General features: G+C 46.5%; 1 protein-coding gene across 3 annotated transcripts in view; it reads left to right on the top strand.

The window, feature by feature from the left end:
• OTUD5 (OTU deubiquitinase 5) overlaps nucleotides 1-13,304 on the top strand; it is a 456,714-nt gene that overhangs the window by 237,205 nt on the left and 206,205 nt on the right. For all 3 annotated transcript variants that reach the window (XM_086940296.1, XM_086940294.1, XM_086940295.1), the window contains exon 5: nucleotides 8,011-8,159. In XM_086940296.1, the coding sequence (XP_086796422.1) occupies nucleotides 8,011-8,159 (149 nt within the window). The remainder of the gene's footprint in view (nucleotides 1-8,010; nucleotides 8,160-13,304) is intronic.

The raw sequence follows: 13,304 nt of genomic DNA, 5'->3' as shown, positions 1-13,304 counted from the left end.
ACAGTGAGGACGGTGTCTTCTCTACTGGGATCGATGGCCTCTTGTATCTTCCTGACGCCACACACACGGCTGCACATGAGACCGCTGCAGGAGTGCTTGGAGGACCAGTGGTATCAGAGGAAAGGATCTTGGGACGACAAGATTCGACTGTCGCTGCATGCTCTTCAGTCTCTGAAGTGGTGGTGTTCGGCGGAGAATCTCCTCAGAGGGGTTCCCTTTCACAAGGACATTCCCACGCAGACTGTTGTGACGGATGCTTCTCTCCTGGGATGGGGAGCGCACTCCGGGACTCTACAGATTCAAGGTACATGGTCGCCGATGGAGGCCACGTATCACATCAATTTCCTGGAACTCAGGGCTGTTCACTTGGTGCTGAAGGCCTTTCTTCCGTCCTTCCGGACCAACTCTCTGCTTGTACAGACGGACAATACCACCACGATGTATTACCTCAACAAGCAGGGGGGGCTCGAGATCACGCACTCGGTCACAGGAGGCGCAGACGATCTGGCACTGGCTCCTAGCCAGAGGACTGACGATAACGGCCACCCATCTACCAGGTGTACAGAATGTTCAGGCAGACGCACTGAGCAGACTGGTTCAGGAAAACCACGAATGGGTCATAAACGACGAAGTACTAGGAGAAGTCTTCGCACAGTGGGAAACTCCAGACGTAGATTTGTTCGCCACCGCCGAAAACAGCAAGTGCAGAAACTTCGCCTCCAGGTACTTCCAGCAGGGGACGCTGGGGAATGCGTTATGGATCAACTGGACGAACAGCTTTCTGTACGCCTTTCCTCCCATTCCCCTGATTCCAGCGGTGCTCATCAAGCTGGCCCGGTCCAGGGCTCGGATGATACTCATCGCCCCGGAGTGGCCTAGGCAGTGGTGGTTCACGGACCTACTTCACCGGTCTCTCCTTCCTCACATTCGGTTGCCGTGCAGGCCGGACCTTCTCACGAAGTTCGGGGGACGGATGTTACACCCCAACCTCTCGTCTTTGAGTTTGGCTGCATGGCTCCTGAGATAGTGCAATATGGCCATCTGAATCTGCCCGATGATTGCATGGACATACTGAAGGAGTCTAAGAGACCTTCCACTCGGACTTCATATGCTTACAAGTGGAAGATGTTTTGTATCTGGTGCCAGTCTAAGAACCATGACCCTACGACCTGTAAGGAAGATGTCATCCTCCCTTACCTTTTACACTTGGCGCAGTCTGGCCTTAATGTGCATTCCATTAAGGTTCATCTGGCTGCATTGACTGCCTACAGGAAATGCCCTTCACAGACTTCCTTTTTCCAGATCCCTGTGATCAAAGACTTTCTGGAAGGGTTGCCGAGAGTATTCCCTCCTGTCAGGCTTCCCTCGCCTTCATGGGAATTGAATGTGGTGCTGTCCAGGTTGATGAAGGAACCTTTTGAACCTATTCATAAGGCTTCGTTGCAGCCCCTGTCCTGGAAGGCGGCGTTCCTCGTGGCCATTACATCGGCCCGCAGGGTGAGTGAAATTCAGGCGTTGTGTTGTAATGAACCTTATACTGTATTTCATGCTGCTAAGGTTGTTATGCGTACTCGCCCTAAATTTCTTCCCAAGGTTATTTCTGATTTTCATGTCAACCAGACCATAACTTTGCCTACGTTTTTTCAGAACCCTTCATCCCCAGCGGAGAGGTCTCTCCATTCCCTGGATGTTAGGAGGGTGTTGAAATTTTATCTGGATAAAACCAAAGATATTCGTAGGTCTGACCAGTTGTTCATCAATTACGGATCGGTCAGGACGGGTCTTGCGACCTCTAAGCAGTCCATCTCTAGGTGGATTGTGTCCTGCATACAATTATGTTACCAAAAGGCAAATAAGACCTTAGGAGGTAAGCCTAAGGCTCATTCCACCAGGGGCAAAGCTGCCACGACGGCTCTGCTCCGTAACGTGCCGATTGCTGAAATCTGCAAGGCAGCCACTTGGAAGTCGGTTCATACCTTTGCTAAGCATTACTGCGTGGATACTGACGCCAGGGCAGACGCTCAGGTTGGGCAGGCTTCGCTGCGGAATTTGTTCGCACAGTAGTGGCGTTATGTGTTTATTCTCCACCGCCGCTTTGATGTGGGGATGGGCTTGCCATTCTATTCACTAGATTATGACTATACACAGAGATCCCCTACTACAGAAGGAGTAGTTTGTCCTGTAACTCCAGTTCTGTAGTAGGGGTATCTGTTATAGTCATAAGCGCCCGCCCTCCTCCCCGGTGGAGATATTTCATCATGTAAGGAATGCGACAGGTCTGGCGTGCTTCGCCTTCAATAAGAACTGAAAGTAGAGGGACCTGCTATGCATTCTGGGATACTGGGAGAAGTTCTGGAAAGTTCTCTTAAAGGCACAGTATCCTATTTAAGCCACATAATGGCAGCCTATGGGGCTTGTCTGTCCCTACCTTCCTCTCTATCATTCCAGAGACTTTGACTGGGGGAGGCAAGTTTCTCTATTGTAGAAACTGGCAGGCTGTGTTGTGTGTGGTGTTTTTTGGTGGAATTTTCTAGTTGAAGTACTGGACAGTGTAGCCTGTGGATATAGGCTGCATTATTTGTCTTTAAATTCTCTCTTAAGTGTCTTTGCAGTTTCTGCATTATTTTGACAATTTAAGAGATTATTTTTGATTGCCGGGGTCCACGCACATGGGCGGGACTATTCACTAGATAATGATTATAACAGATACCCCTACTACAGAACTGGAGTTACAGGACAGAAACTACTCCTTATGAGGTATTCTGCAAGAAAAGGATTGGATGGTGAAAATGGATCCAAAAGATTCATATTTCACAATCCCACTAGCGAAAGAGTCAGAACTTTCTGCGGTTTCGATGGAAGGGTCAACTATATCAGTTTCAGAGTTGACCTATTGGGCTATCATTTGCCCCATGGTGTTTTACAAAGTTGATGAGACCGGTAGTTGGTTTTCTAAGAGAGAGAAGGGTAAGAATGATCATTTATCCCAACAATCTATTGTTGATGAGTCAGGAGATTGTGGAATTAGAAGAACAATTGGCTATGCTGAAAGAATTGTTGGGAGAGTTTTGGTTGTGTGGTGAACATGGAGAAATCAATTTTGAGTCCTGAGCAGAATCTGGAATTTTTAGGGTTTGTAGTAGATACTGTCAAGTCAGTTATATCTTCCGGAGAAGAAGGTGAAAAAGATAAAACATGAAGTACAATCAGTAATGAGAAAAAGGGTGAAATTAAGGGATTTTGCACGAGTGATTGGTTTGCTTTCCTAATCTATTCAAGCGATCTTACAGGACCTTGTGTTTAAAAAGTGCAGGCTTAGCGAAGGGTCTGTGGTATGGACACGAGACCTCCATTTCAGAGGAGGCAAGAGAGGAGTTGTTTTAGTGGAAAGAGAACTTGGAGGCCTGGTATGGCTGAGCAATTTTTGGGATAGCCCCAGACTTTGTATTGGAAACAGATGCAAGCAATTCAGGTTGGGGACAAATTCGTTTAGGCGGGGGGTCTTTGAGCCTCTTTGGAGAAGGAGAAACATATAAATTGTTTGGAAATGAAAGCGGGGTTGTTTGTTTTGAAGAGTTTCAAAGCAGGATTACAGGGCAAGTGTGTTCTGTTAAAGATGAACAATATAACTGCTGTGGCACACGTAAGCAGGCTGGGAGGAACAAGGTCCAAGGGATTCGCGGATTTGGCAAAGGAAATATGGGACATTTATTTTTTAGAACAAAAGATAGGGTTGAGAGCAGAGTATCTCCCGGGAGAACAGAATGTTTTAGTGGATTGGAATATGTGGTACATGACAGATTACAGCGATTGGAAGCTGAACGAAGTAGTATTTCAGAGAGGATTAGAAGTAATGTGTCCATTGGAAGTAGATTTGTTTGTTTCAAGGTTGACCTACCAGTTAGCATATGTGAGTTGGAGACCAGATGCAGGGGTGATGGCAGTGAACGCTTTCCTACAGAATAGGACAGGGTTAAAGGGGTTTGCGTTTTTTCCATTTTCTATGATCCAGAGGGTACTAGTGCAGGTGAAGAGGCTGAAATGCCATGTTTTAGTTACTCCCTTTTGGAAGACGCAACCTTGGCTTCCACAGGTGATTGAGTTGACAGTGGAAGAACCTCTGTTGGCGGTTGCCTTCAAAGGTCTTCTGAAGAACGTGGAAGGGGGGAGAGCATCCGTTGGTGGAATCTAGTTCTCTCAGCCTTCTAGTATGGAAGATATCCGGTTAAGAGGAAGACTCCAAAAACTTTCAGGCACAGCTGCAAAATTACTCATAGAATCTTGGGCCCCGGGTACAAGAAAAAAGTATAGATGGTCATGGAAGGTGTGGTTTAGTTGGTGCATGGAAATGGGTTTGATTCCCTTGGACACTGACTTTCAGGTAGCACATTATTTTGCTGAGATCTTTGGGCAAGGAATATCTTATAGAACAGTTAATTTTTACAGATCAGCAGTGTCTGCTGGACATTCTCTCCTACAAGGTGTAACCGTTGGGGAAAAACCCTTTAGTGTGTGGGGTGATGAAAGATATTCCATTGATGAGGCCTCCAAATTCGAAGTATAAGACTTTATTGAATGTGGATTTCGTTTTTAAGTTGTTTGAAGGGTGGCCAAGCAATAAATATTTAGGGGTGAGAGAATTTTCATGGAAATTAGCTTCCTTGTTGTCTTATATCTTTTAGGAGAGTTTCAGATGTGAAGGCGCTAGAATTATCACATAGATTTTATCAACAAAATAGAGTTGATTTTGAAGTATGTAGGAAGACTAAAACCATGTCTGGTTCAGTCTTCTATCCCATGTTTGAGTACCCAAAGTTATGTGTGGTGCTTTGTCTTAAAGAACATGGAAATAGATTGTTGGAGAAAAGAGCTTTAGGGGTTGAACCGGTGTTTGATTGCAAGTAAAGCCTTATAAGGCAGTTGGTAGTACAACAATTGCAAGATGTGTTAAATGTGCAATGAAAGACGCGGTGTGGATGTTTCTAAGTTTACAGCTCATACAGCAAGAGGAGCAATGGCAAGTAGGGTGTAGATGTTAGGTGGAAGATTGGAAGATATTATGAAAGCGGCCAATTGGTCATCTGCTGAAACTTTCAGGAGGTTTTATTTTTTATTTTAAATCAATAGATCATATTAAGAAACTTTTTACATAAGCTTGTGTAGTTCCTATATTCCCAATAGGCTCTGCGCATTGGAATAACATATACTATAGATTTGACGTAGGACTTGTCTACTAGGTCTCTATCGAATATATTAAACTTAATTGTGAGTGCCAGCTAGCTCAGAGGTCACTAGAAACTTTCTCGAATTCACAAGAAGGGATTAGTTTCTGACAACCGCATAAACATGACAACTTTGTTTCCCAAGAATGAGAAATATATCTCTAGAGTCGCGGAAACAATAGATAAGTATTTCACTCAGTCAATCGTGCATGCTTCTTTTCACCAGAGGTGCAGAGAAATAGAGAGACGGGCGTTTTCAATAAAAGTATTTATTTAACAGTCTTTCTCATGCAAAAAAAATGAACTGCTACAATCGTTATACTGGCTGTGAAGTATAATGCGTACAGCAAGAATAGTATTATGAAATAATACTGTAAAAGCATGAAATGGTTTCTAAGCCATAGATTACATACATAAAATAATAAATACTAAAAGTACTCAACTGGTGCTTCTAAAATACGCCTACCCCAATGTACCTAACCTAGGTCTAGTACGAGGGAAGAAGTAATTGAGGTGTAGCTTAAGTTTTAGTATTTTGCCAAAATCTATCCAAGATTTCTCTTAGGGTCTAATCAGCTCCGTACCTTGGTTTTAGAATGAAGGAGATCTCGATTTCCCAACAACCCGCAAGGTTAGCTTAGAAACACTGGAGCTGGATTTCTCGGCCAGAGAAAAGACAGCGTCTCTCAGTGCGTCGGCTGGAGGGTCGGCTTCCTTCGGTACTTGCTGCAGCGAGCTGTGTCGGGCAAGTAGATAGTCGAACTGCACCAAACCACTGTGTGCTTGCTAGGGCAAGTGTGGGCATATTTATACCTTGAAGGTGCCGAGTTTGACGTAAGGTTGGACATAATAACTTCATCGAAGAGTCTCAGTACTTTGAGAAATCCATGAGTTCTTGGACAAATCAATATTCAAGCAGGGGGAAGTCCCTGACTGCTGAAGGCGAGATTTTCCAAGAAATCGTTGTGGATTTTTGGAATTAGTGGAAGTAGCCATGCCGTATTAGGACTGCACGGGCGAAGTCTAAATATGGTTGATTTCTATGCCTATATAAGGGTCGAGTGATTTATACCTATATATGGGTATGAATCGGGAAAATTACACTAGGGTCCTAAAATGCTACACAACGCTTTGAGCATGCATAATGCTAGCCTCCTGTCTTGACATAAAATACTTGAGATTTTATTAAAGACTAGGAGGCTAGCTTTCGCCCTCCCTCCCTCCCAGTCCTTCTGGGATAAGTACATTTTTGGATTACAAAATTATACTATGTTATGATTAGGAGTAAGTGGGGAGTTTTAAATTAAGATTTTGGACAAAATGAGGAGAAATTACATATTTGTTTTTGTAGAGAATTAAGAGGATGGAGGGAAACAACAAAAGAGGAAAAAAGAGCAAATGAAAAGAGGAGAAAGATGGAGGTCACATGCTATTTATGGGACTGAACATTCTTCTTGTTATTGTGATGTTTGAGTTCTTTGAGCTTTTAATGGTTGCTGCTCAGGGGTGACTAATACAAGTATTATGCATAATGATATTTCCTCCTAGTCTTTAATAACATCTCAATTATTTGTACAGTAAATCTTTTGGAATGACAATATTAGACCTTAGTTGTGGACCGGGTGAAGTACCCATTACAGCAAGCCATCTTGATGGAAAAAGACACTTGATGATCACTGATAAATCAAACTTTAAAACCTTTTCAGATTTCTACCAACTGAAGGAGAGTCATTCAGGTATGAGGTTGCAATGGGACAAAGATCAGCTACATATCTCTGTACATGTAAAACTGGATTCCTACTGGAGGCATGGCTTTCACAATGTGTTTCATATACATTAAATAAGAATGACAACAGTACAGTGTGTTGTGAGCTACTGCATCAGTTCCTTTTTTGGCTTATAGTAGTAAGGGGGTAGGATGACTTAGCTTAGTAATTATTGTAGCCCTACCAGCACTTTGCCATAGAATCCTGTTTTGGGTAATTTAGACACCGGGATAGCAGTCTGGATTGTTGACAGACATAACAATCTACCAGGGCCAATGCTTTGCTTGCACTGCTAAATAGGAGTCTACTGAGGGCTTCAAGCACCAAAAGACCTCTAATTTAGTGCATTAACCAGGTCAGAAATAGATCTGGAAAATATCTGCTTTCCTCGCAGATTTCAAAATCTGAGTGAAATACTAACCTTTCCAGAAGTTGATGTTGAAAGGCATGCTTTTGAAGGATTTTTTAAAAGTTTTTCTAATGCAGATGTCTTTCATGTAAGGACTACCGCATCCACCGCAGCATTAGAGGTGCATTCTTGCTACACAGGGAAAACTAAAGTGGTTGTTATTGACGACTGCGTGGCAACAGCTTCCATTGAATTTATTGAACAGACCACTATGGCCATCTGTCAGTTAAGTGCCAGTTTCTCAAAGTCCTAGTTAATTGGCTTTCCCTGATATAATATGTAGGGTTCCCTTAAAACAATATTCTATGACCAAATGTCCACCTAACACTGTTTTTACGCAATGGACTGGTATTTGTCATTACCTGTACTAGACCTAACGTAGATAGCTCAACACAATACATTTTCTAGCTTCTACCCTTTGTTGACATCATGTGCTATTTTAGGACTTGGCAATTTGGGATTTAGGAGAAGTGACAATTCAAGTTGTCCAACTGTGAAGCACTCTCTAGAAAGAATAATTTTATTGACCGTAATACTCCCCCTTATGCCTTAATTCAGCTCCTGTTTTCAACACCCCTGTGGCTAATGCTTTGTCTACTTTTTTCTTTAACAGAACCAATCAACACTTTCCATGGTATTCAGAAGAATGAAGATGAGCCAATCCGGGTCAGCTACCACCGTAACATCCATTATAACTCTGTGGTAAACCCTAATAAAGCTACCATCGGAGTAGGGCTTGGCCTTCCCTCCTTCAAACCCGGGGTGAGTTTGCTGGGAACTGACCAGGAAGTGTGTTTTTTCCTTCACATTCCTTTAACTGTATTTTGTATCCCCTAGGGGAGAATGGTTGTTTTTAGCACTGAATTTGATATATTCAGAAGCAGACCTTTTTATTGCACCGTTCCTGCTGACTGACATTTCACCACCTGCACTTCACCACATTACAAACACTGTAACAGATTGAGGTGATGCAATGTCACTGCACTGTGACAGGGCATGGGGTATGTCCCTCTCATCCACAAAGAATAAATGGATGGAACCCACAGTAAAAAAAAAAAATGGCTCAGGGAACACACCCTGAAAATAAATTACTAAATAAAATAAGGCAGACCATGGAAGCACACAAGCCTGTCCTGATGCAGTCTGCCAAAAAAAGCTGCACTTTCTGACAAAAAACATAGAAGATTAGAAACATCGAAGAAAGACCGGAGAGTGGAAGGGAGTCAGAATGAAATATCGCTGTGGGACAAGCACTGATGTGAACTGTGTGTCCGTGTGAGTCACACAGTGAAATATGCTCAAATCTGTATATTCACATATTCTTTGTCTCGCGTTAGTCAGGGCAAACAGTACGATTTTAAACACTTAATTATTTAGTAAACCATTGTATTCTTTGGTTCCTTTTTTGACACTACCTGTGACTGCATCACCTACCCCACATTCCAGTTGTATGTTCTTTCACCATTTGTCGTGTTGGGAAATTCTGCTTGAACAGTTTTTTGGTTTTATACAGTTGTTTGAAAATAAAAATCATCTGTAACTAAACATTTGTCTTGATTTGGCCATGACAGAAAATATTTTACCTTGTGACCTCAAAGAGTTACTACTCAGAAGGCCCACATTTCTACGATGTGTGGAGAAATTGAGTAGTATTTCTTTCAAGATTGTTCATTATTTTGAACAGAGACATGTACCTTGAAGATCATTCCCTGAATGTTGTTCTGCCTCACAAAAAGACGGAATGTTCAGGCATGCTTTTGGAAAATGGACTGGGGTGGGGGGGGGGGGGGTAGGGATGGGGGTCGTTTTGGTGTTTTGATAGTTTATGTATTTTTTAATTTCAGATTTGTTTTATTGATTTCAACAATAGCGATAGACATTACAGTGTGAAATAGGCATATCAGGCAGAAGAGGCCACTATAGCAGATAGGTACATAGATTCTGTGAAGCAAATAGATGGCCAATTGAATTTGACGTAACAAAGGTTCAGTGCCTGGACTGCAAATGTCTTTTATAGTGAGGCGATGAAATTGTAGGAGTAAAAACCAGAACTCCCACCCACTCCCCCATCCCCCCCCCACTCCCACCCCACCCAGTGTGCCAAACCTGTGAAACAAACATAGCTACTTTCATGTCGTAGATGATGCAATTACCCAGATGGGCTCGGAGTCATGTGTGGTCGCTGTGAGTCGTAATATGCGAAGGTATTTAGGGCTCGTGACCTCGTTAAATTCTTGGGTAGGAGGGAAAGCAGTGGGAGCCATACCTTCTGGTAAGCAGCCGTGGAGTGTGTGAGCGTGGCGTGGATACGTTCCATTCCCAAGGTGAACCATATTTTATGCAACCAACCCGTGTGAGTAGGCCTGGTGTTGGAGCCCCAGAGGGACAGAACGTGTTGTGTTGCGGCTTGCATAGCAATCCCCATCTGGCAACCTCTGGGAGATTTTAGGGGGAAGGTGAGTGCATTTGGTAAGCCTAAAATGTTATAAGCTGGGAATCTAGGGATTTCAGTTTCAAATGTAGAATCAATATCATCTAGGACTGCCTTCCCATATTCCTGGATTTCCCGGCATTCCCAGAGGAGGTGAGTTAAGGTGCCTCTTTCTCCGCAGCCCCTCCAGCATAAAGCGCTACGTGTAGGGTTACTTTTGTTGAGCCGGACTGGGGTGAAGTGCCAGTACATAGCTAACTTTGTCGCCGCTTCCCTGCCTGCGGTGTTTCGAGTGGTGAGAGGCTCTGTAATACACAAAGCTCCATTCCCTGGGTGATAGGGCCCTCCCCAGTTCTGCCTCCCATCGCTTTTGACCTGCCGTCTTGCCTGAAGGGGCGGGGGGTGTAAGCATTTTGTAAAGTTCTGTGATCAGATGTTTGTCCGATTCCTTCGTCACCAGCCACTTCTCAAAGGTCGTCATGGGTCTGCCAACCAGAGGGACAATGTCTGGATGTGTGAGCCAGTGCCTAAGCTGGAAGTACTGAAATAAATGGGGGGAGACTGCGTCGTAGCCCTGAATTATGTCCGGTAGGGTGAGAAAACCCTGCAGGTCGAAGAAGTTGCCGGCGGAGAGGCAGCTGATGCCGCGCCATTGCGGAAATGCATGAGGAGCGTTGCCCGGTGGGAAGTCTGGATTGTCCAGGACAGGGGTAAGTGGAGAGGGGAAGGTAGTAAGCCCTTTGACCACCACCGCGTTCCAGACCTGCATGACAGTACGAGTGATGGGGGACCGTAGCCGTAGGAGGTAGCGCGGTCTGTGCTGTCGGGCAGGAATGGAATTTTCCATTGCCCTGTCCTGAAACCACCAGCGTTTCTCGGACTCTGGCCTGAACCACTCCACCAGATATTGAAGTTGTGCAGCCTGAAAGTATTGTAAAAGGTTGGGGACCCCGAGACCCCCTTCGTCCGCGTTCCTATATGCTAGTCGTTTATGTAGGCGTGCTTTCTTGCCCTCCCAAATGAATTGGCGGAAGGCAGCCTGTAAAGTCGCGATGGTACCAGCTGGAGGGAGCACCGGAAGGGTCTGGAAAATGTACAGGATTTTAGGCAGGGCTGACATCTTCACCGCTGCGACACGTCCCAGCAGGGATAGGGGCTGCTTGGACCAGCGTGCGAGATCGGACCGAATCTGGGAGGAGAGGGCCGCGTAGTTGAGAAGCAGTGTAGACTCCGTGGACGCGGTAAGTGTAACACCCAGGTATGGGAGGCGTGTGGTCGATGATAATCCTCCCCCATTAACAGGTGGAGGTGCCTGTGATTGGGCATTGCTGCCCATAGGCAGGATGAAGGACTTCCCTTTTATTGATTTTGAACCCGGAGACCACTCCAAAGGATTCTAACTCTGTCAGGAAGGTGGGGACTGAGCGGTCCGGACGATCCAGAGCAGCTATGATGTCGTCGGCGTATAGGCCGATCACATGAGGTTCCCGGCCGAAAGACATGCCTTGGATGGCAGGGTTGTCACGGATTTTTTGCGCAAGGGGCTCTACATATAGGGCAAACAGGAGGGGCGAAAGAGGGCACCCCTTGCCTCGTGCCTCGTTGAATCTCAAAAGGGTCCGAGTGTAGACCACCTATGCGGACTCTAGCTTGAGGGCGATGGTAGCAGCTCGCGATCCAGGCCTGAAAGCGATCCCCTATCCGAAAGCGCTGTAGGACCTGTTGAAGGTAAGTCCAGTCAACTTGATCGAACGCTTTTTCCGCGTCGACCGCTAGCAACACAGAATCCGAGTTTTGGAAGTGAGCTTTGTCGATCAGATTAAGTATTCGTTTAGTGTTATCGCTGCATTGGCGATTCGGAACGAAGCCCGACTGGTCGGGTTCCAGAATCCCGAGCAAGCATTGACCAAGATGCGCCGCCAGGACCCCTGTGAAGATTTTCAAGTCCTGGTTAAGTAGGGATATAGGCCGGAACGCGGAGCAGCATGTGGGTTTTTTACCCGGCTTGGGTAGCACTACTATCTCAGCTGCTAGCATATCCGAGGGGAAGGAGCTCGGGCCCTCAAAGGATTTGAAAAGCCGGGTGAGAACCGGGGCTAGCAGTTGGCCAAAGGTCTTATAGAACGAGGCTGAAAAGCCGTCAGGTCCTGGGGATTTAAGAGGGCGAAGGCGAGAGATAGCAGCGAGTACTTCATCCAAGCGGATAGGGGCGTCTAGGTTGTCTGCATTGTCCTGAGACAATTCCGTGACGTTCGCTGAGTCCAAGTAAGTACGAACATCCTCCGACGAGACCGAGTCGGCCTTGTATAGAGTGGCATAGAATGTCCTAAATGCCTCTGCGACCTGGGCTTCACCAGTGACCTCCAGACCAGAGTCGTCCGTGAGGCTGGTAATTTTGGAACGTTGGGTCTTCGCCTTCAGGGCGCTAGCAAGTAAGCAGCCCTTTTTGTTTCCCCCAATGTAATAAGAGTGACGGAGGCGCAGTGCGGCGAATTCTGCTCGGTCCGTATCTAAGCTGGCTAGTTGGGCTCTGGCTGCCCTCAGTTGTCTCCAAACCCGCGGGCCACCGGTGCGACTATGGACCCTCTCCAGTTCAGAGACCTGATCAGTAAGGTCATCCCTTTTCGCCTTGCGGTCCTTGGCCTCTGCCGCTGCAATTGCGATAAGCTCGCCGCGAGCCACCTCTTTCAAGGCCCCCCAGAGGGCGGACACCGAAGTCCCGGGGACATCATTAATAGCTAGGTAGTCAGTGAGGCACGTGCGGAGTTGCTCGGTGACCTCCGGGCTCGCTGTAAGAGGGTTTCACGCAGCCGCCATGCTCCGGGAGGGCGGATGGATTTGGGAACCTGGAGTGTCAACTCCACTGCATCGTGATCAGACCAATCAATCAATCAATCAATCATGACACTTGTAAAGCGCGCTACATACCCGTAGGGTCTCAAGGCGCTGGGGGGGGGGGGGGGGGGGGGGTGCCGCTACTGCTCGAACAGCCAGGTCTTCAGCTTCTTCCTGAAGGAGAGGTGGTCTTGGGTCAGGCGCAGGTCGGTCGGGAGGGAGTTCCAGGTCTTGGCGGCCAGGTAGGAGAAGGACCTTCCTCCTGTAGTCGCTCTTCGGATGCGGGGGACGGCGGCGAGGGCGTGGTTGGCTGATCGGAGGTGGCGTTTGGGAGCGTAGAAGTTGACTCGGCTGTTGAGGTAGCTCGGGCCTTGGTCGTGTAGGGCTTTGTGTGCGTGGGTGAGGAGGCGGAAGGTGATTCTTTTGTTGACGGGGAGCCAGTGAAGGTCTCTCAGATGTTCGGAGATGTGGCTGGTTCGTGGGATGTCGAGGATGAGTCTGGCTGAGGCGTTCTGGATCCGCTGGAGTCTCTTCTGGAGCTTGGCGGTGGTACCGGCGTAGAGTGCGTTGCCGTAGTCCAGTCGGCTGGTGACGAGGGCCTGGGTGACGGTCTTCCTGGTCTCGGTGGGGATCCACCAGAA

Source organism: Lissotriton vulgaris, chromosome 10 (genome assembly GCF_964263255.1).
Source record: "Lissotriton vulgaris chromosome 10, aLisVul1.2, whole genome shotgun sequence".
Classification (NCBI taxonomy): Eukaryota; Metazoa; Chordata; class Amphibia; order Caudata; family Salamandridae; genus Lissotriton; species Lissotriton vulgaris.
This window is presented reverse-complemented; position numbering and strand designations above follow the sequence as displayed.